The following is a 19,837-nucleotide window of genomic DNA, read 5'->3' as shown; positions in this document are numbered from 1 at the left end:
AGAGCCCTTTGCTAACCGCGCTCTAACGGTGCCGCGCTCCGCTCCTCCCGCGGCCCCGCGCCGCCGTCAGAACTGGCGGGAAACACCCAGCGCGCGCGCGCACCACCCATTTCCCGCCTCACGCTCCTTCCCGCCACAACACCAACGGACGCTGCCCCAGCCCCGCCCTCCCCGCCGGCGTGGCTCCGCCCTCTCCAGCCGTCACGCAGCGACCCGGATGTTGCCGCCTGCACTTCCGGTGGTGGTGCCGGTGCTGCCCCAGTGCTCCGGGCCGGGCCAGGCCTGCCGCCGGCGCAGTATGCCGGTGTGGCCCGCCCCGCACAGCCCATCTGAGCTCTCCTCTCCATGCGGCTGGCCCGTAGCTCCGGCGCTGCCTCCCCCGCGCCGCTGCTCCCCGGCTGGGATGTGACCACAGCTCGCTGCCTGTCCCGTCGCGCGTCCCCAGTGCTGCCCGGTGAGTGCCCGAGGGAATGGGGCTTTTCCTCGGGGGGCGCATGGGAGGAAAGTTGGCCATTGCTCTGTGGGCGCTGTGCGGGAGACAGGACTGGGTTTAATGGGCTTGCCCAGGATTAGTGACTGCGTGGGGCCGAGGTCGGGTCAGGTGTGGGCTGCGCCTGAGCCCGGGTAGCGTTACCCTTTAGTTCCTGAGGCTTATCGTGTCTTCTCTGCCTCCCAGCGCCCCGAAGGCTGTGGCCGTCATCGGTGTGAAGCCAGGAGCCTTAGAGATCTGGTGGCTTGAGAGGCTTCCGTGCTTATTCAGGCTCTGGCGTCATTTTTTGGGAACATGGCAGGGGTACCTTGTTGCTGGACACCTGCTTCCTGGGCGTGAGGCTCCTTCTGGATTGCCAAACTTAACTGTGAGGTTCCTGGGGAACTGCAGCTTTGGAGTGCAGATGCAGTGTGCCTGCACTGAACAGACGGGATTGAGGTTGTAGTAATAAAAGTGGTTTCTTCTAAAAATTGATAATAGCTAACATGTACTTACCTTAGCTAATAACAGCCAAACTCACAGGCCATTGGTGCTGGCAGCTTACAAAGATGATCAAGAGTGGTCTTTGTTCTGAGAAATTTGGTATAACTTGGCAAGTGCATAACATAAAATACATGTTTTTAGCAATGGAGGCTCCGTATGATGGCACTGAAGTAACTGTGGTAATGGAGGAAATAGAGGGCACTTACACTTATGCATCATCACCAGTGCCATCTAAGAAGAAAAAGAAGTACAAAAGCACTGGTGATCATGGAGAAAAAGCCAAAAAGCCTAGGTAAGTTCCTTGTGTCTTCATTCAGCTCCTGTGTGCTGTGGGAACAGTTTCTGATGAGAATGAACTTTGCCATATGCTTGGGACACTTCGTAGTGTAACACATCACGTAGAAAACATTAGTTTGACACTCTGAGCCTACTCTGATATTCTTGTCTTTAGAGGTGCTACATTGATTGATAGAAAGTTTGTCTACCCCAGAATATTTGCCTTAGACTCTTTGTCCCTACTTAAGAGGTTCTCCCTAGAATGTTAGTTTTCATTTGGTTAAAAACCACATTTACAAGTATAACTGAATGTAACATACTTGTCATCTGACCTTGAGACAAATATAAAACTTGTAGATTTCTTTTGCCAGAAGAATTTATGTAGAATGTCCTTACCATTGTGGTGTCTGATTTAATTTCAGATCTGCTTACCTCCTCTACTATTATGATATTTACTTGAAAGTACAGCAAGAGCTCCCCCACCTCCCTCAATCTGAAATCAACAAAAAGATCAGTGAGAGCTGGAGGTTGCTCAGTGTGGCTGAAAAAAGCTATTACTTGGAGAAAGCCAAGTTAGAGAAAGAGGGATTGGACCCGGTAAGTCTGCTTCCTGACAGCTCTTTGCTGCATAAAGGGAGGCACTTAACTGCTCACCCAGTGCTGTTTGTTGGAAGATCATTTAACTGCAGTTTCCAGTTTGTATTTCTGCTTAGGAGAGCCTGTAAAGAAGCAGTATGTGAGGCCCCTGTGTCTTGCTTTCGCTTTCTGTTCAGTACGGAATAATGTCTTTAAATTCATGACAGATATGTCTAATACGTGCTGATGGGGATAGTCATTTTTGTGTTGTGTCATCAGGCTGACCGATGGTAAAGTGGGTGGTAAAACCAGGGCTGAAAGGGATTCTGCCGGCTCTGTCATGGGGGAAATTCTCAGCAATCTACTTCAGGAAACGATTTAAACTTCAGGCTCTAAAATAGCTGGATTGAGACCTGAATCTCTTCCCTTTCTCTTATTTATTTATTCTGTACTCTGTTTTTGCCAACAGAATTCCAAGGTGTCCGCTCTAACTGCAGTAGTTCCAGACATTCCAGGTTTCCGTAAGATTCTTCCTCGCTCAGACTATATCATTATTCCCAAAACCACTCTTCATGAAGAGAGGAGCAGGCAGTCTCTGGAACTGTGTGTCACACAGGGTCAGGCAGCGTCTGAAGGCTTAAGAGCTTCCACGAACATCACCAGTGTCCCCCGTGATGCTGTGCAGAACGTCCTTTCTGTGGACTCAAGCCATGTGGGCATTTCCCAGCAGTGTCTCGCCATCGAAGGGCTGGCAGAAGACACTGCTTCCTTCACCCAGCCAGATGCTCTGGAGGAAGCAGTTGCAACGGAGGTTCTCTCTCATTATGTTGGGCCTGTGACAGAGAAAGTGGTTGGAGATATCCTCTTGGATGAGGCTTCTTTGGAAATAGAAGGGCAACCATATCAGACAGCTCGGGTAGTTATTGAGGAGACTCTAGTTAACAACCCCACAGACATGTCCAATGGGAACATTGCTGTGGCCCGTCCTCAGGTGTCAGATGGTGTGTCTGTGGTGACCGTGGTGACTGGGAGGGTAAGTTTTAATAGCGAGACTCAGACTCCTGCCAGACTCTCACCTGAAATGCTCCAAATGTTGCTTAACACATTTTACTTAAGATTTTTGATAGCTGCGAAAGGCTTAGGCTCAGTGGGGAAGGAGACAGCACCTTTTGTAACTCTGTGATTAGAGTCCGCTTGCAGATTGGCTCTAACATGTGCTGATATGATGTCTGTCTTCAGATGACTGCTTGAGGTTTTTTAGTTTTTTCTTATAAAAAGACTTGGGGTAGGTTCTACAGTTGAACAGATTTGGTTTTTTTTGGACAGATTTTTAGGGAGGAGAAAACGTTACCTCCTGATAGCTGTTTTTTGGTTGCAGAGAGGTAGAAGGGAGTCATTTTAAGTTGAGGTTTTAGGGATAGGTTATAGAAACCTTTATTTTGGTAAGAATGGGATTTGCTGATTTCAATTTCAATCTGTGGAGAGTTTAGTAATTTCCAGAGTGAACCTGCTAGGCCATTGCTTTTGAAATGATCACTCCTATTTTCTGCTTTCTGTTCTCATCAGTCCTTAAGACACATGTTCAATGGTAGTGTTCATGAGAGAGTGGAACACAGATCACCATGTCTCTTGTTTTCTGGATTTATTTTCCCTTTGACTTCATTTCAGGATACTGAAGAGAGCAGCCCCTCCACACCAGCTACACAGTTCATTATGTTACCTTTGCCAGCTCATTCTGTTGTGGAGAACCCAGCGTCCATTAAATTGGTAAGAGATTCAAAGTCTTGTGTGGTATTTTAAGGTATGGATATGTCACTATAGGTTTGTCGTAACTAGAGTAGGAAGGGTTTGATCATGGTCCAATATGGAGCCATTGTGTCAGTTTATATCTTGTCCGGTTTTATGCATTGTATGTGCTAATGGGGGTCCCTGAATTCTGAAGTGTCTTATAGGGTCTTCTGCTGCCTTCTTTCTCAAGGAGTTCTTGGAAACAGTAGATAATGCTATCACAACACGTCTGCCCAATAGCACTTTGTGTTGCCCTTTCCAGGGTCTGTGTCCTTTACTTTGGATGCGTATTTGTCTTCATAAAATGCCAGTGTCCATCCCTTTAAGGGCAAGAATCTACTCTTTTGACAGGAAAACGTGAACTCTCCAGTCTCTTGGGTGGCTGTTGCTTTGGCCATGTGACAGGCGAGGAACAGTCACTTAAGGTTTTGAGAACTTGCATAAAAGATTTTGTGGCCTGTTGTATTAGGAAGAATACCATTATTTCTCTTCAGTCTAACCACTGCAGCCACCTGTGTTTCTGTAGGCATTGTAGGAATTTATTGTACAGTCAGCACAGCTCCTTGGATTGTATAAGCTCGCCTCAAATCCTGTTTTCCAGGCTCTCTGTACTTCCAGCTGGTGGAAAACTGCAGATACTTGTAGTGGCACATAGTGTCGTATTCTTCCAGGTGTCTTGGGGAGACTAGAAATACCTCAGGTGTTAGTTCCTGAGAAGTACTCGGGTCTTACTTCTTTGACAGCAGCGCTTGCATTTCTCAAGAAACCCCATACCTAGTTAGGGACCTATGGCACAGCAACTGCCACGGGAGTGTTGAGTTCAGAATATCAAGTGCTGTGCTGACAGAAGCTCAAATGTATTGATGGAGTTTTCCTGGCAAAGATGACAGGTTCTGCTTTAGTTGGCTTTTATAAATAGTGCCTGGTGCTGCTGCTGGTGTTACAGTAGTTCACAGTAAGTTACACTAAAGCACCAGGGAGGTGCTTGACCACTGCATCCAAGAGTAAGTCACCAATGAAAACTGCCTCTACATCATGAGTGCTTGGCTTCATGTCTTGTTGCTCTATTGACATGAGTCTATTAATCCCATCTGGCCTTGATGTGGACTGCTGTTCGAACCATTTTTTTTACTCTCTTACTATGATTTGCTCAGAACTGTTACATCACTGTAAACGCAAGGTTAGCGTCTCCTTATGGTAGTTTATACACATTGTTCATCTCTGCTCTGCAATTTGAACTTAATTCTGGTAACAGTGAAGACTTGTATAGACTGAGCGTTTACACTCAGAGTAGTTATGGTGCTGACTCACTCTGATCCAGCTGTGTGGTGGTTGATCAGTGAAAGGAATAATAGTGGAGTGCTGGTGATTTGCTGAATAACACTTTGTAAAGTGCTTATGAGGAGAAAGGGAGTGATGACCTCAGCTCTGTGGTTTTTTCAGCTCTGTAGAGAAATTCTTGACAACTCTCGTTTCAGACAACCACCTATACTCGAAGGGGACATGGAAATTGCACCAATCCTGGGTGTTCCTTCACTTATGTCACCAGGCATAAGCCACCAAAATGCCCATTATGTGGGAACTTCCTGGGAGGAAAATGGATCCCAAAGGTAAATTTGCCTTTTCTTCCCTGTTTTTTAGACAAAAAGTACTGTCTTTGTGAATGTCTGGTATTTCTAGATGTATAGATCTAGTGCAGGAAGTCAGATAATGCCAGAAGCAATCCGTGTCCTTGTGTTCTATAGTTCCTGTGACTGGAAGACATTGCCTGTTCTTCCTGCTGCAGCCCTAGCTAAGCTCAGGAAATCGGTTAAGCCATTTTTTTTTTTGGTAATTTCTCTATATTTGAAATTCTTCTACAAACTGAGGTTTTTCTGTGGTCTTTCAGCATTTTTTTCAACAGAAGGGAGGAACAGTTCTCAACTGTAGTAGGTATATGATCCTTTGGGAGCCAGCTAATAAAGTTGATCTAGTGAAAGCTGAAGTGCCTTTGGGTATTGTTGACTCATGGCCACATGTCTGATCATTCATGATGTTCTGACCTTTGGCTGGAAGGAAATCACCAGGTGTTGGTGGAGTTGTGAAGTTTGAGTGGAAAAGTCTTCCTCCACATGATACCTACTCTGCCCAAGTTGTTGGCATCTTTACTAGCTGTATACAGCAAAAACAACTTCCTCCAGAAACTTTGGCAATGTCATGGTAACTGGCCAGCTCTGAATAGATGTATGTTCTTCCTTAAATCTCTGTCTGAAACAAGGCTGCTCAAGCACAAGTTCAAGGATAGTCAGTGTGACATTTACACTGACATTCGGTGACTTTTTATGGATTTGTTCTGAAGCTTCTTTGTTTCATTTCCAGGTCCATTAAACATTTAGGGGCAAGAACTTTTGTAGGCAGCTTACAAACTCTGTAGTGTCTGATCTGATGGCTGGACTTCCTGTGTGGTAGGGCATGAATAGTGACGATGGAGTCTTAGCTTTTGTTCTGTAAACCTGCTGAAGTAGGTGACTAACGGCAAAAATGTGTTTCTGGCTAAATATGGCATGCCTGCTCCTGTTAAATCATGCATTGATTAGAGCTGAAAACTTTTAGAGGAGTTTTCCTGCTTTCAGTTTCATTCTACTCTTCTGGGTACACATTTGCATAAACAGTTCAACTTTTTTCCTATGGTATCATGCCTAGGAAAAACATGCACCAGCAGACTTTTTAACTGGCAATAACATCAGTAGGACTGAAACTGAATATGCACATACCCTTCTGTTCCTTAGGAAAGAGCATAGGTTATAAGATGTCAAGGGCAGATTGGACTGGGGCTTTGAGTAGTCTGGTCTAGTGGAAGGTGTTGGAACTAGATGATCTTTAAGGTCCCCTCCAAACAAACCATTCTAAGATTGATTCTGTGTCTGTTTTTAAGCACCTGGATTATCCTTCTGAGTATGAACTCTGTAGAGAGCTTAGAATTAATGTGTTTATCATGCCAGAAGCTCTTGGTTCTATTCCTGGTGTCTTTTTGCATACCAATTCAGTGTTACATCAAACCTTTCTTGGCCCCAGTACATGGGTTCTGTAACCTTAGCCTTGAAGGTAACATTTTTCTTAAAGCCAAAAAACCTTCCTAAAGTAATTCTGTTTCATGACTTGCTCAAATGTATGGTTTTCATATATCAATAGATATATATTTCATATATCAATAGATATATGAAAAGATAGGAAGATAGGCATTCTCTGTCTCCCTCTGGTTTCTCAATCTTGTGAAAGGACAGCATCAGAGCTGAAGCTTTGAAAGGGGAGCGTAGGAGGTGGGCCCTTGTTACAGAGGGTGGTGGGTGAGTTTGTGATGTTGGTGCTAATGATGGTATTTGAGGGAGTTTAAGAAAGACTGATACTTCACAATAAACAGTGTCTAAAAATAATACATGGAGGGCCAGGAGGCTAGGTAAAATGTTAACAGGGACTTGCTTTCGTAGGAGATGATGTCTTTCTGCTCTTGTACAACTTGCTGCTTAAATACTTAGGATTCTGTTGGTTTGATCCAGCATTAAATAAGCCATGGCAAACTGGCATATGTGAAGCGAACTTATCTGTTAAAGTGTAGAGCTCTGAAATATAACTATCTCTATTTCCAGGAAAAGCAACCAAAAAGCAAATCTGAGCCAAATTCAGGCACCTCTCTTAAAACTCCAGCAGCTAAAAGAGGTCAACAGTCAGTATTCACAGAGCCAGCAGCTGTGAGTGAAAGTACCTCCAAGTCTGCCCTGGAAAGCTCTGAAGCTGTCAGCCAGCTGCTGAATGCTGTGCCTGTTGGAGAGCAAATGCAGGAGCTGGAGTGGGAGGAAGTGATCGTCTCTGAGGCTCATGTTCTTGGAAACAGTGTGCTTGCTGAAGTTGGACAGAGTGCTGCTGGAGTGGTGCTGAGTCAAGAGAGTCAACAGCAAGGAGAGTCGTCCACAGAGCAGGCAGAGAAAGATAGTGTAGGGATGGGGATGCCACTGTCTTCTGAGGTGACAAGTCCAAATGCCTCTGCAAAAAAGCCAGTGGGGTAAGTCAGTTTTCTGTGTTATGGGAGCATATGATGTCTTGTGTGCCGATGGGACTAACCCAGGAAATTGAAAGCCGTTGGCAGTGCTTCCTGTAAGACCTGTTCTGTTTGCTATCTGTTTTGTGCTAGTTCTGGATTGTTCCTTTGTGAGTTTGTTTATCAGGGCTGATGTTTTTTAAATGACAAACTGTGGTCACAGGGCAGATGTATCCTTGGTGCTGCTTCTCCTTTCACAATAGCTGTGATTATTGTGCTAATAAAGCACAGCTCAAGAAAGAGAAGAAAATTGAGGTTGAGGGGGAATCAATGGAATTTTTTACCAATTGTAGCTCTCCTTTTTCAGAATTGATGCTCCAACTCCTACACACAAAGGACAAGAAGTAAAGAGTAAACCAAGACCGAAGCCCTCCTTGCTGGCTGCAGCAAGACCCATGCGAGCCATTCTGCCTGCACCAGCCAACGTGGGGAGAGAAGCCAGCACTGAACAGTCAAGCAACAGACAGGCTTTTGGGAATGCTGGTAAGAGCTGTATTCTCTGGAATGCTTTGGGAGCAATTGTCTGTCTTCACCATATTGAGGTGCTCTCTCTCACATAATAAGATAAGCCTGAAGGGAGATAGTGACCTATGCTAGAGAAAAGCACTCTCTGAGTGTGCAGTAAATGGGCCATGAAACACCTGCTTGGGTCATTCCAAGTTGAGAGGAAAAAATCTCACATGACTGTGATGGCATTTAGCAAAGATGTTGAATGAAACAGGTCCTATTTTCTCATATCTAACCTGCTGCATCCCTTTTCTCTTTCAAGACAAGCATTCCCCTGTGAGAACATCAGGCTTGAAGCCCAGTACACTGAAACAATTGGGCCAGTCAGTTCTGCAGCCACCAAGTGCCGAGGAGCGAAAGGTACCTATACTTTATTCTTCAAATGCATATTATTTTCCTGTTTGTTTCTGTGTGTTTTGTTGGTTTTCTTTTCACAGATGATATGACCTGAGTGATGAGAAATAGAATATAAAAATGTAGCAGTCTTATGATAAGATCTATGACTGACAGCTTTTATGATACAGCTCAAAAGCAGCATCAGTGTGACATGGCTGCATGTAGAAGTGAACTGAGAAATGCTGTTGGACACTACTTCTGTTGACTGCATTGAGAAACTCCCAGTTACTTCCAGAAGATGTTTTGAGGATCTGCTAGTGCTTTGATAATATGACATGCAATACTGAGTGTAGAGTCTTTCACCTGTGAAATATGACAAGAGTATGCCAAGATGCTGGAATACTTCTGTGTGAATTGTAATGCCTTAGTATGCAAAACAGTGTGTTGTAGTCCTCTGATATTAAATGAACATTAATTGATTTATTGTGAAGGGAAAAATGCTAATAGGTATTGCTTACAGGATATATGTATTCAGAAGTAGGGATCTCATGGGTGTTTGTTTTTTTTCTGCTTTCAATCTCTAGCCCCACAGTGCTTTGACCAGCAGGGCATCTCAGGTTGAAGTAGTGGAGGTCAAACCAGACATATTCCCTTCCTACAAGTACAGCTGCACTGTAACTTTGGTGAGCATTTTTCAGATGGTCTGACTTGTGCTGCAGGGAATGGGATAGGCTGTTCTGTGACTTTACTGACTTGCAGAAATGTCTCTCCTATTTAATGTGAGACAATCTGTACTCTATCATCTGTTGATCTAATCCAGGGTGACTGTATACTGTTCAGTCTTGTTAAGTACTAGATTTTCCTTCATGTCCTAGTGTAATCCCCACCCCTCCTTGAGTTCAGCAGGGAGGATCAGTGCTTTCTGAATGAACTCAGTGTGTGAGTGCTTATGGGCTCTGGAACTGGCCGCAGAATGTTTGAATGCCAGTTAGAAGTATTCTGTGCAAAGTGACAGGGCCTGTTTGACCTTTAAACGGGGCATCGTAAAGTGGGGGAAAAGTGTGATATTCAAGCAGACTTTTCTAGAACTTTGTTGGCTTAGAATCACAACAAGATTTAGGTTGGAAAGGACCTTTGAGATCATCAAGTCCAACTGTTAAAAGTCTAAGGTGGCTAAAAGTCAAGTTCAGTAAATGCTTCTTTTGTGTCATTCAGGATTTGGGATTGGCAACATCACGTGGCAGAGGGAAATGCAAGAACCCCTCTTGTAGTTATGTGTATACAAACAGGCACAAGCCACGCATCTGTCCAAGCTGTGGATACAACCTTGCCAAAGACAGAGCTGAGAAAACAGCAAAATCCCTGGTAAGGTTCAGAATAACTTGTATTTTCAAAAGGCTGCCGTGGGGTGGGCAGGGAAGTACTTTAGTTTGCTAGTGCCCATGGGAACATCTTACTGTTTTTTTTCATTACTGTAAGCGTTTGTAACAATAATGTCCTATTGGAAACACTCCTGATGTTACTGTCCAACTCCTGCAGTATTGGTGTTTCAGGCTGAGAATGAGCCTGAGAGCACTCAGTTCTACCACTGGATGTCTCCGTAGCTTAAAAATGCTTATAACATGTCAGTACGTGCTGGGGAAATCACCCCTAAAGTCACGTTCGTTGTGTCAGCTTTGCTGAACTTCATCAAGAAACTCCCAAGTATGCTCTGTTCGTGACCAGTTTGTGGCTAATGTCAGTTAAGTTAGTACATCTTCTATTAGAGTTTCCTATTTTTAAGGGCTTGTAGTGCAACTTCCAGCCTAAATTTATTTCAGGGTGTAGTATTTGTTTCTTGTTGTAGAAAGGTGGTTTTCATCTGTCTGCTATTCTACATGGATATAAATCATAAATTCTGGGGTTGGTTTGTTTGGGGATTTTTTGCATTCAAAGTTTCAGTTTTTCTCATACAGAATTGCTTTAAAAAAAAAGAAGAGGAGAAAAAGGAGGTGTCCTGTTCTTAGCTGAAATGCCCACTCAGCACAGACAGGCTACATTTTAGTCTCTGTGGTAATATGACTCTTCCACTTGTCTTTTTTATTTTGAAGAACATGGCTGTGTAATGTTTTTTAAGTAAATAAACTGAAATGGCCTGTGTGAAACTCAAGTGTAAGCAGCTGTGTCAGGAACAGCAGTGCCCTTAGCTCAGCTTGCATTTTGAGAGGCATGTGCCTCCTCTCTTCCTCATTTAGTTTGTTTTCTTATTTTCTGGTTCTAGATGTGTTTAACATTCCTGTCACACGGTTGTCCTCACCCTCTTGATCCTTAATCCAAATGCTCCAGTTTAATGACAAATCTGGTGGTTTTAGCAGTATTATAGGAGTTCCTGAAAGACTGAGCTCTGTAATTAAGTCGAGTCTGCTGGGTGCAAAGATTACTGTGTTTCTCCTACCTTTTTTGACTTCTTTGGGCTTCTTAACATTTCACCCCGTGCCTGCCTAGTTGAATATGTTTCGCTTGCTTTTTAGGAGGTGAGTCCATGTCAGTCTGATGTGCTGAACACCAGTGAACCCTTAACCCCCTCCCAGAAAGAGATCCAGCGTCAGTCCACCTTGCAGTTGCTGCGCAAGGTAATGCAGATCCCAGAGAATGAATCAGAGCTGGCAGAGGTCTTCACGCTCATCCAGGAACTCAACAGCTCACGGCTCATCCTGTCCAACGTGAGTGAGGAGACAGTCACCATAGAGCAGACCTCCTGGTCAAACTACTATGAGTCTCCATCTGCGCAGTGCCTCCTCTGTAACAGCCCACTGTTCAAAGGGGGAGAGAAGTAAGATTCTGTTTTAGACTTGTGACTCTTTCAACCTTGTGCTAATACTCTGTTAAAGCGTGCCTGAAATAGTATTTGCTGTAGCCCTGGTACTGAAGCATATATAGGTGGCACTAAGCTAGATGCATGTGGAAAGGGTTTAGCTGCTTTCTCCTGTGCAGTATAATTTGTCATAGTTGCCATTTCTATACAATGGGAGAGCTTGATCAAAAGTGACTGCTAAGTCTAGATCTATTTTTTTCTATCTTGAAACAAAGTCTTTTCATTAGTCATCCCTTTTTTGTTTTCCACTCTGTTTTGAGCCTGACAGATGCAAACTTGTGGGATATGCATTATGTGATTTCTCTTTTCTCTTTCTTCCTGATCTGAATATTTCCTGTGTGATCTTTTTGCTTATGTTGTTTTCATTCTTTTCATGGCTTAGCATGGGCTTGAGTGAATCCTTTTTTTGAACAGATATCCAAATTGAAACCTGAAATACTTTCAGAAGCTACCAGTATGTAGGCTGGATTACCTTAAGCAGGTTTCTGTGAAAGCCTGTAGGATATCTCCTTACCGAGTTTGCCAGACATCCTTTTGTTGTCAAAAGCATGAGCTGAAATGTTTCCCACAGCAAAATGTTGGGTAGTTTACTGTTGTGTTTCCTTCTTCAATGAAAAAGATTTTCTTTATAACCAGTTGTGTGTTTTCCCTTTGGTCAGATTAGTACTAACTGAGGTTTTTTTTCCAGGAGAGGTACTTTTTATACACAGTAATTTTTGCAGAACAGTGCTATCCTGCCCCTTGTCCCTCACCTCGTGACTTACTAACCTGTGCTTTGTAAATCCTTGCTTCCATGCTGGGCTGCTTTGCAGTTGGACTCTCATACGTGTCTGTGTAGCCTCTAATTAAACTCGTGCCAGTGGGAGGGAGCTTAGCTTTCACCTTGATTCCTGGTTTCTCAGCTATATTTCTGGCATTAGGGCAAAACTGGCATTTTTCTATCTGAACTTCCTCCTCAGCAGCTGTACTGCAGAGGAGCAGCCTTTCTGAATCTCTGTGCAGGGACAGGCTAGCAGGGAGAATGTGTTACTAACCACCACTTGTTGTACCAGCAATAGGGCTGACACTTCTTCCAGGGCAGCTGGGGATGTAGATTTTCTCCAACTCTCCAATACTATGTGCCTGATGTATGGAGCTGGAGAGATGTTTTAGTGCTGTTAAAGGAATGTGAGCAGTGACCTGACTCTGCCAGGGGGATCATTTTAATGTAGTTATTTCTTTTTCTGGTGTGAAATGATGTGAACTGGCTTAGACTGACTTACTAATGAACTCATCTCCTCTAGAACATCCAAAGTTACTGCAGGACTGGACTAAAACCCCTTTTGGCTTGACTTTTAGTTGCCTTTTGTCTGTTACAGTTCCCTTGCTGGTCCTCAGGAGTGCTGGCTGCTGACAGCGAATAGATTACAGGTGGTTACAGCTCAAGTCAAAGTGTGCTTGAACCTGCAGTGTCTGGCGCTCCATAGCTTCACTGATATTTACACAGGTAGGAAAAATGTCAGCGTACCAACTTACAGAAAAGCATTTTGCCTTTCCCAGTGTATTCAGCTTGAATTATTTTTGACTTGCACTATTCTTCTGCAAGTAAATCTGTATTTCTGAGGGAAAGCACGTATGAATGCTTTGAGGAAGACTGTGCCTTGCTTCGCTGTGTGAGTGGTAAATGTGTTCTGCAAGACAACCCCTGAGATGAGTCAAAAACATCTCTGCAGGGAGCTGTTTCTCAGTGTTGGCTGGTGAGGCTCGAGTGGCAGTCAGTGTGGGCCTCCTGCAATGCAGTGTGGAGCTGAGGAGATGGATTTGCTGCTGTTCCTTGTAGCTTTTTAAATTTAAAAGCATTTAAATTTAAATGCATGAAGTCTGAGATGTGCTAATCTGTAGAGGGAACAGTCCCAGAAGCACTATCCGCATGATTCCATTATCCTCTGAACCATGTTTGTATGTTACATATCAGTAAGGAATATATTTCTTTGTGAGGAAGATCTGGAACTCTATGAACAATAAGTGTTTTGTGTTTTAACTGCAGGCCTTTTCAATGTGGGTAACAAGTTGTTAGTGAGCTTGGATCTTCTGTTTGCAATCCGAAACCACATTAAACTTGGAGAGGATCCCAGGGTGGCTATTGGCAATATCCTTGACTCTGTTCAGGAGCAAACTGGTGGGTTTTCCTTCTTGGTTTTTTGTGGTTTTTTATTTGGTTTTTTTTTACTGTAACAAACCAAACTGACCTCCTGATGATTGTTAGGTTACAGAAAGGCAAATTCTGGTGTGGTATGTTTCTGTTAAATCACTTCCTAAACCAAACAACATCTTGATGACCAGTTCTTTGTAACAGCTCTCTGGAGAACAGCTTTGTTTTTAACTCTGCATAGGAGAGTTCTAGCACCTCTCCACTGACTTTAGGAAGTGAAAGCTCTAATAGTGGCATGTTCTCTTTTCAGAAAAAAGTCTGAGCCCTGATGAGCAGGTTCAGCTCCAGGAACTGCTGTGCAATGGCTACTGGGCCTTTGAATGCCTGACAGTCCGGGATTACAATGATATGATCTGTGGAATCTGTGGCATAACCCCCAAGGTGGAAATAGCCCAGAGGAATGTGGAAAATGTCCTGGCACTGAAAAACATAGAGGTGGGCTTCTCACAACCTTCAGATCCTGTTTGTGTTCAAAGCAGATCGTAATGATTTTTGCTGACTCTGGTCTTTCTAATGCATAATAATTACATTATACATTTGTGAGCAGTTTTTTGCTGATGGCTAGTAAGAGGATGTGGCTGGAGTGGTGATGCCTGCACTTCCTCTTAGAGGGGTTGATGTATGGTTTGGGGAAAACAAGATCCTTTGTCTCTGGACCACAGCTTTTGTCCAGTAGCCTCTCAGAGTAAGGGACCTTGGATGAAAGCTGCTGAACTTGGCCTTCTTCCTGTGACATGAAAGCATTCTGTTTTTTCTCCAACAGCAGTTTCCTTGAGGTGTTGTCCTCTCTAGTGGGGAGAAAAGCCCCACTTATCCTATGCAGCATGTCTGGCTTTGATGTCAAATAAATGGTTTTGACTCTCACCCGAGGAAAAGTGATGGTGGGGAACTCTAGGAGTCTGAAGCCATCATATTGTATTTGGCTTGAGAGCTCTCCTGTGGAGTCCTTATGCCTTGAGTGAGGCTGTCTCACTCAAAACTGTCAGTTGAGCTAAGGCTATTTGTATTTGACTAGTGTATTTCTTGCTCTTTCTAGTTTACTTGGCCGGAATTCCTGCCATCAAGTGAAGTGAATGTAGAAGACTTCTGGTCCACGATGGAGACAGAGGTGATTGAGCAGATGGCTTTTCCTTCTAGCATCCCCATCACAAAGTTTGATGCTTCTATTGTTGCTCCTTTCTTCCCTCCACTGATGAGAGGAGCAGTGGTGATCAATACTGAGAAGGACAAGAACCTGGATGCACAGCCAATGCCAGGTAACTGCTGAGGTTGTGCTTATTAAGGGAGTGCTTTATGTGGTGGTGGCTTTTGGTGATCTTTAGAGTTGAGAATTATCGATTGCAATTATGTCTGCTGAGAGAAGGCAAGAATGCTGGGGTGAGTAAGCTTGAGCTTTGGCCTGCCCAGGAAAGCTTGAATACATTGGTGTCCTCTGATGCATCTGAGGCTGCACCTCAGATGATATAGTCTGATTGCAGAGGGATGCATGCACAACTTCAATGCCAGTCAGTGTTTGTTTCCTGTTAGACTGATACTTGGACTGTGACAGCTGCAGGCAGTGCAGCTCAATATCACTATTTCAGTAAAGGGTGAATAAGTTTTTACAGAACTTAAAGAGTCTAGGAGGTGGGTGTGGTAGTCCTGATCAGTGTTGTCAATACTGAGTATATGCAGGTCATTGATGGCAAGTAACAAGAAACCATGAGATGAATAAGCTCAGATGTATGAGAGCTGAATTTAGTTAGCGCCCAGTTCCCTTAACAGTTTAGGCATTAGGTATAAGAAGGAAAGCTGGCTTTGCAACCTTAACAAGTGTATGAGTTGGCTTTGCAGATAGGGCTGCAGCTGTTCTAGAGCTGCAGGGGGGTTACATGGGCTTTCCTGGAAATGGAGCTCCAGAGGAAGAACCAGGGAGATGTGAAGGGTAAGCATAGAGCTGCTCAGCGTGAAGGCTGCAGTCACATTTCTCTGCACTCTCCAGTCACTTGTTTATCCTTGTGTCAGTCCAGCAGTAATTTAAAGATTACAAACGACAGGATAGAGAAGTGCTCCTGGAGTCTGCAGCTCTGCTGAGCTCAGTCTGGTGACCTCATTAACAGAGGGTTCGAGAGAAGTGTGGGCTGTGACACACTTCAAGCTATTCATGGGTTTCTCTTGCTGGCAGTTGGTTGTGCAGTCTCTGCTTCTGTAGTCTTTGGAATAAATTATTTGGGTGACTTTCCTTCCTGAGAATGAATGCTGAGACTTGTTTCCTGCCTTTGCAGGTAATGGGAGTGCCTTGGTGAGGCTCCTTCAGGAAGAAATCCTCAGGCTTGAGCTGTTAAGCTCTTACAGTGAAGAAGAGCTGCAGAGCTTTCTGACACAGTGCAGCATCCCCTGGGAGCCTTCAGATACAAAGGTAATGGCTTGTTTGCCCACACGCTCCACAGGAGTGGAGCTTTTCTTCACTCTTTCCCTCATTCACACTTGCCATCCTAGTTAATTAACTTCTCATCTGATTGCACTGAGGGCAGGGGTGGGTTAGAAGTGAATGCCTACACATTATAGGATAATTTACACATGGTAAAATAAATTGAACCTTTGTGGGCTAGAAGAAAGGAAGCCTGTAATTACCTTGTCACAGGCTCAGCATCATGCAATTGCTTGTCATCCTAACAGTGCTGAGTGTGGGACTAGGAAGTTATTGGATGAAGTGCAGATCAGGATTTGGGAAACCTTGCCTGCAGGCTTCTACCCCTGGAGGAGTCCATTAATTTTAACCACATCCAGACTTTTTCTGGGGCCTGTCTTTTCTAGGCCCAGCTCTGCTACTCCCTCCTGGCTCTCTATGAGTTTGTACAGAATGGGACAAGTATTGCACAACCCTCTGCTCATCACACAGGAGGGAAAATCTACAAAGTGTGTCCACATCAGGTAAGGAGGGCTGGAGTTGCAATGTTTTTTCTTGCTTTGCTATATTCAGTGTTACCTGACTGACCAGTGTGGAACTCCCTCATTAAATAGAAGCAATGGAGTCGGTGCCTCTGGGCCTCTGGAATGAAACACACTGCCTTGGGGCTCAGAGTATGACCAGTCCTGGAGGGATTTTAATATCAGCTAGTGATCTGAAGCCTGGTTTTGATGTTGCTCCTGATGTGTAGCTGAAAATTACCTCTTCTTGAACAAGATAAAGTTGAATGCGTATGAGGAGGAAACAGAATGTATTCAGAGACAGTAACGGGCTAGTTACTGTATTTTCTGGAATACCTGAAAGGAAGCTGCGTATTTTAAGGCTATATTTTTCCCATAAGTTTTCAGTTTTAGTGTGTTGTTTGGTGTTAATCCTTTTCTTTCCAGGTTGTGTGTGGCTCCAAGTATATTGTAAGAGGAGAAAATGCCCGGGATCACGTGGACTTGTTGGTTTCCTCACGTCACTGGCCTCCAGTGTATGTTGTTGATACAGCGTCCTCAGTGGCACTGTGTGCAGATGTCTGCTGTTCCAGCCTGACTTCCCAGATGTGGGGGAAGAACCAGGGCTGCTTCTCTGACCCCATGGATCCTCCAACGGTTAGTTATGTTCACTTTGCACTCTGCTGTGACAATCCCATATGGAAAAGTTTCAAGTGAGATTTAAGTAACTTTAAAAAAGTATGTGTAACATGTGTTGTGCCTCAAGATAATTTGGCCTGATCAGTGTCTCCTGACTCTCAGCTTTGCCAGCTCACAGCTTCTGAGCACAGTGGAAAGTGTTATCTGTCGGTTGGGGTATTACATTAAGTTCATGCTTCTTAATAGGAAGAGCAGTTCAAATCCTGAAATTTTGAGTATGTCACTTTGACACAAACACTCCTTTCTCTCAAACTACTGCTGTTGCTTGAAAAATGGGAGAAGAAGAGGGTTGTTAATGCCTTGGGGTTATCTCTGAGGGCATATGTGTGAGGTGGGGTGCATACAGGACCACCTTTATGGTGTTTAGTGGAAGCCTGAGTCAGTTGGCCCTCCCTCTGTCGTCGGTCATAGTGCTGTTTGGAGTTCCACCAAGTGCTAGCTTTGTCTTGTTCTTCTCAGCTGCGGGAAATTGCTTTTTGTTCTACCTGGTACATGTCTCTCTTGCAGTACGTGTCCTGCCCTGAACTGCTCGACCAGCACTACAGTGTGGACATGACTGTGGCTGAGCACTCTGTGCAGCACCCGATCACCAAGTCCGCAGCACGCCGAATTGTTCACACGGGTTTGGAGCAGAACAGCTCCCGAGACCCAACGGCTCAGCACCACTGCATGTCCCTGTGCCGTGAGCTGGAGCCATACAGCGCTATCATCGCTGCTATCAACGACAGCAAAACCAGCAATATCCGCCAAAAGCCCATCACCTTCGAGAATGCCACACACTATTACCTCTACAACCGCCTCATGGACTTCCTCACCAGCAGGGAAATTGTCAATCGGCAGATCCAGGAGATCGTGCAGAGCTGCCAGCCTGGGGAGGTGGTGATTCGCGATGCTCTGTACCGGCTCGGGGTGGCCCAGATTAAAACAGAAACGGAAGAGGATGAGGAGGGGAAGCAGGAGGATGATAGAGGTTGCTGAGTAACAAACCAGCCTGCTGGTGTCTCTCTCTGGTCGTGTGGATGGGTGGGCTTGGTCAGCTTCTGCAAGCTGTCTGGCTTGGGTTTACTTTTTACAGGTTGGAGATGTGATGCTGGTGGCTTTGACTGCTGTTAATGACCAAAGAGCTGTGTGCTTCCATAGTGTCATGATAGCTGCTGTGAGCACAGGTTCATCACCCCCTTGACGAAGGCTGGAGCTGCCTCCTGAGGTGTGTGATGGACCCACTGTGCAAAACATCACCCTTCCTGCAGCAGGCAAGTGGAGAGGGCAGAGGCCTTCCTGGGAGCAGGGAGTATCAAGCACACAGGGATTTTAATTCTGAATCTTGCTTGCTGACTTCTTTGTGCATATTGGTGGCAGGCTGGGGGTGTGGGAGCAGCATGAGTGGCAGACAGCAAAGATTTCCTCCAAAATGGTCCAAATAGATTAATTTAGGACACTGACTCCTGCTTGGAAATCTTGCAGAGGTCTTGTATGCATTGGTTGCAAGGAGTTTTTAGTTGAGGAGGAGCCATGCAGCTTTAACCGGCTGTATCTGGGCAGCAATCCTGGGTCCAGGGTTATGAGTGCTTCAGCTGCAGAAAGTTGCTAGAATTGTTTGTCCTTTTGATAAACGCTAGTAATGTAGAAGCTGAAACATACAGTCAGTGAAGAGTCTTCTGTATGTTAAAGTCAGAATTAACGGGGTGAGCCCCAGGGGAGCCAAGCTTGGTGGTGGGCAGTATGAGCATGATGTGAGGAGGTGGCTGTGGAAAGGAGGACACTCAATTTCTGTGCTGTTGTCCTGGACAGCTTTCTTCAGTGGTTTCATTCTGTTCAAGGACTTGCCTTTCTGTTGTCATGCCCTTAGAACAGAATCACAAAACATGTCTGTGGAGCCAAGGAGGAAGGACGAATGCAGTGTGAGCAGGGCAAGCAGAGTTCTGTCTTCCACCCTCAGGGGAAACACTAGCAGAGCTGCATCCGCACAGGCAGTCTTAGTGGTCTATTAGGTGTCACGTTCCTGCCCCTGTCCACACAGTGCTGTGGGGGTTAGAGCAGCCTCCTGCTGCCCAGGTTGCTTTATCAGCTCCTTGAGAAGAGTCAGGCTGAGACCTCTGCCTCCGCAGCATGGCTGGAGAACACCTTGGGCTGCAGCTGTAAAGTTACATGCATTTTTTGCTGCCCTCTCCCTCTTGCTGTTGCTGGTGATGAAGGTGAAGGTGGGTGGGTGGGTGCTGTGACCCACACAAAAGAGAAGTGGAATGCTGGACTGCTGAAGTTGCCATCCAGGAGTTTATTTTGCCGGAGTGAGCAGTGGGGAAGATTCAGAGGCTTGTGGTGTGGTTGAAAACTCCCTTCTGTGAAGGGGAACCTATTGAGTACCATACTGTTAATGTATTAAGTCTGAGCAAATGCAGTATATGGCTTGGGGGTTTTCTGTTAAGAACATTAACTTATTATTAAGAGACATTAGTGACTTTTTCAGTCAGTGATAAAATTTAATAAATTATCTCCAATTTTTGGGGTGAAACTGTGGCTGAGTAACTTGGTTTTTTGTGTACAAGACCTGGAGAGCTGCAGTGTGAAAGGGCACAAACACTGGGTGCACATACATCATGACTCTGCTCAGCACTGCCACGGTGGTAAGGAAGAGCCTGGTGTTCTGAGAGGAGCAGCTTGAGACATGGCTTG

The 19,837-nt window shown here is 44.9% G+C and overlaps 1 protein-coding gene across 1 annotated transcript; it reads left to right on the top strand.

The window, feature by feature from the left end:
- Positions 1 to 315: 315 nt before the first annotated feature.
- Positions 316 to 19,681, top strand: HMGXB3 (HMG-box containing 3). Its single transcript, XM_061456910.1, has 20 exons — positions 316 to 454; positions 1,115 to 1,265; positions 1,672 to 1,846; positions 2,295 to 2,858; positions 3,494 to 3,592; positions 5,092 to 5,223; positions 7,240 to 7,652; positions 7,996 to 8,171; positions 8,458 to 8,555; positions 9,116 to 9,214; positions 9,747 to 9,896; positions 11,042 to 11,343; positions 12,744 to 12,871; positions 13,412 to 13,543; positions 13,827 to 14,011; positions 14,613 to 14,832; positions 15,841 to 15,974; positions 16,373 to 16,489; positions 16,913 to 17,122; positions 17,672 to 19,681. Exons 1-20 carry the CDS (start codon positions 346 to 348, stop codon positions 18,140 to 18,142), a joined length of 4,065 nt encoding a protein of 1,354 aa, XP_061312894.1. The 5' UTR covers positions 316 to 345; the 3' UTR covers positions 18,143 to 19,681.
- Positions 19,682 to 19,837: the final 156 nt, after the last annotated feature.

The sequence above is a fragment of the Pezoporus flaviventris genome, unplaced genomic scaffold (assembly GCF_033815535.1).
Source record: "Pezoporus flaviventris isolate CSIRO_AGI_PZ_B2104156 unplaced genomic scaffold, CSIRO_AGI_Pfla_v1 ptg000023l, whole genome shotgun sequence".
NCBI classification, from domain to species: Eukaryota; Metazoa; Chordata; class Aves; order Psittaciformes; family Psittacidae; genus Pezoporus; species Pezoporus flaviventris.
The sequence above is the reverse complement of the archived record's forward strand: the minus strand, read 5'-3'. Positions and strand labels throughout refer to the sequence as shown.

Excerpts from the sequence above, each read along its gene's own strand:
- HMGXB3 (XM_061456910.1), top strand. The coding sequence starts at position 346 with ATGCGGCTGGCCCGTAGCTCCGGCGCTGCCTCCCCCGCGCCGCTGCTC. Across the intron at positions 455-1,114 it reads CGCGTCCCCAGTGCTGCCCG|CAATGGAGGCTCCGTATGAT; the intron begins GTGAGTGCCCGA and ends ACATGTTTTTAG. Across the intron at positions 7,653-7,995 it reads TCTGCAAAAAAGCCAGTGGG|AATTGATGCTCCAACTCCTA; the intron begins GTAAGTCAGTTT and ends CTCCTTTTTCAG.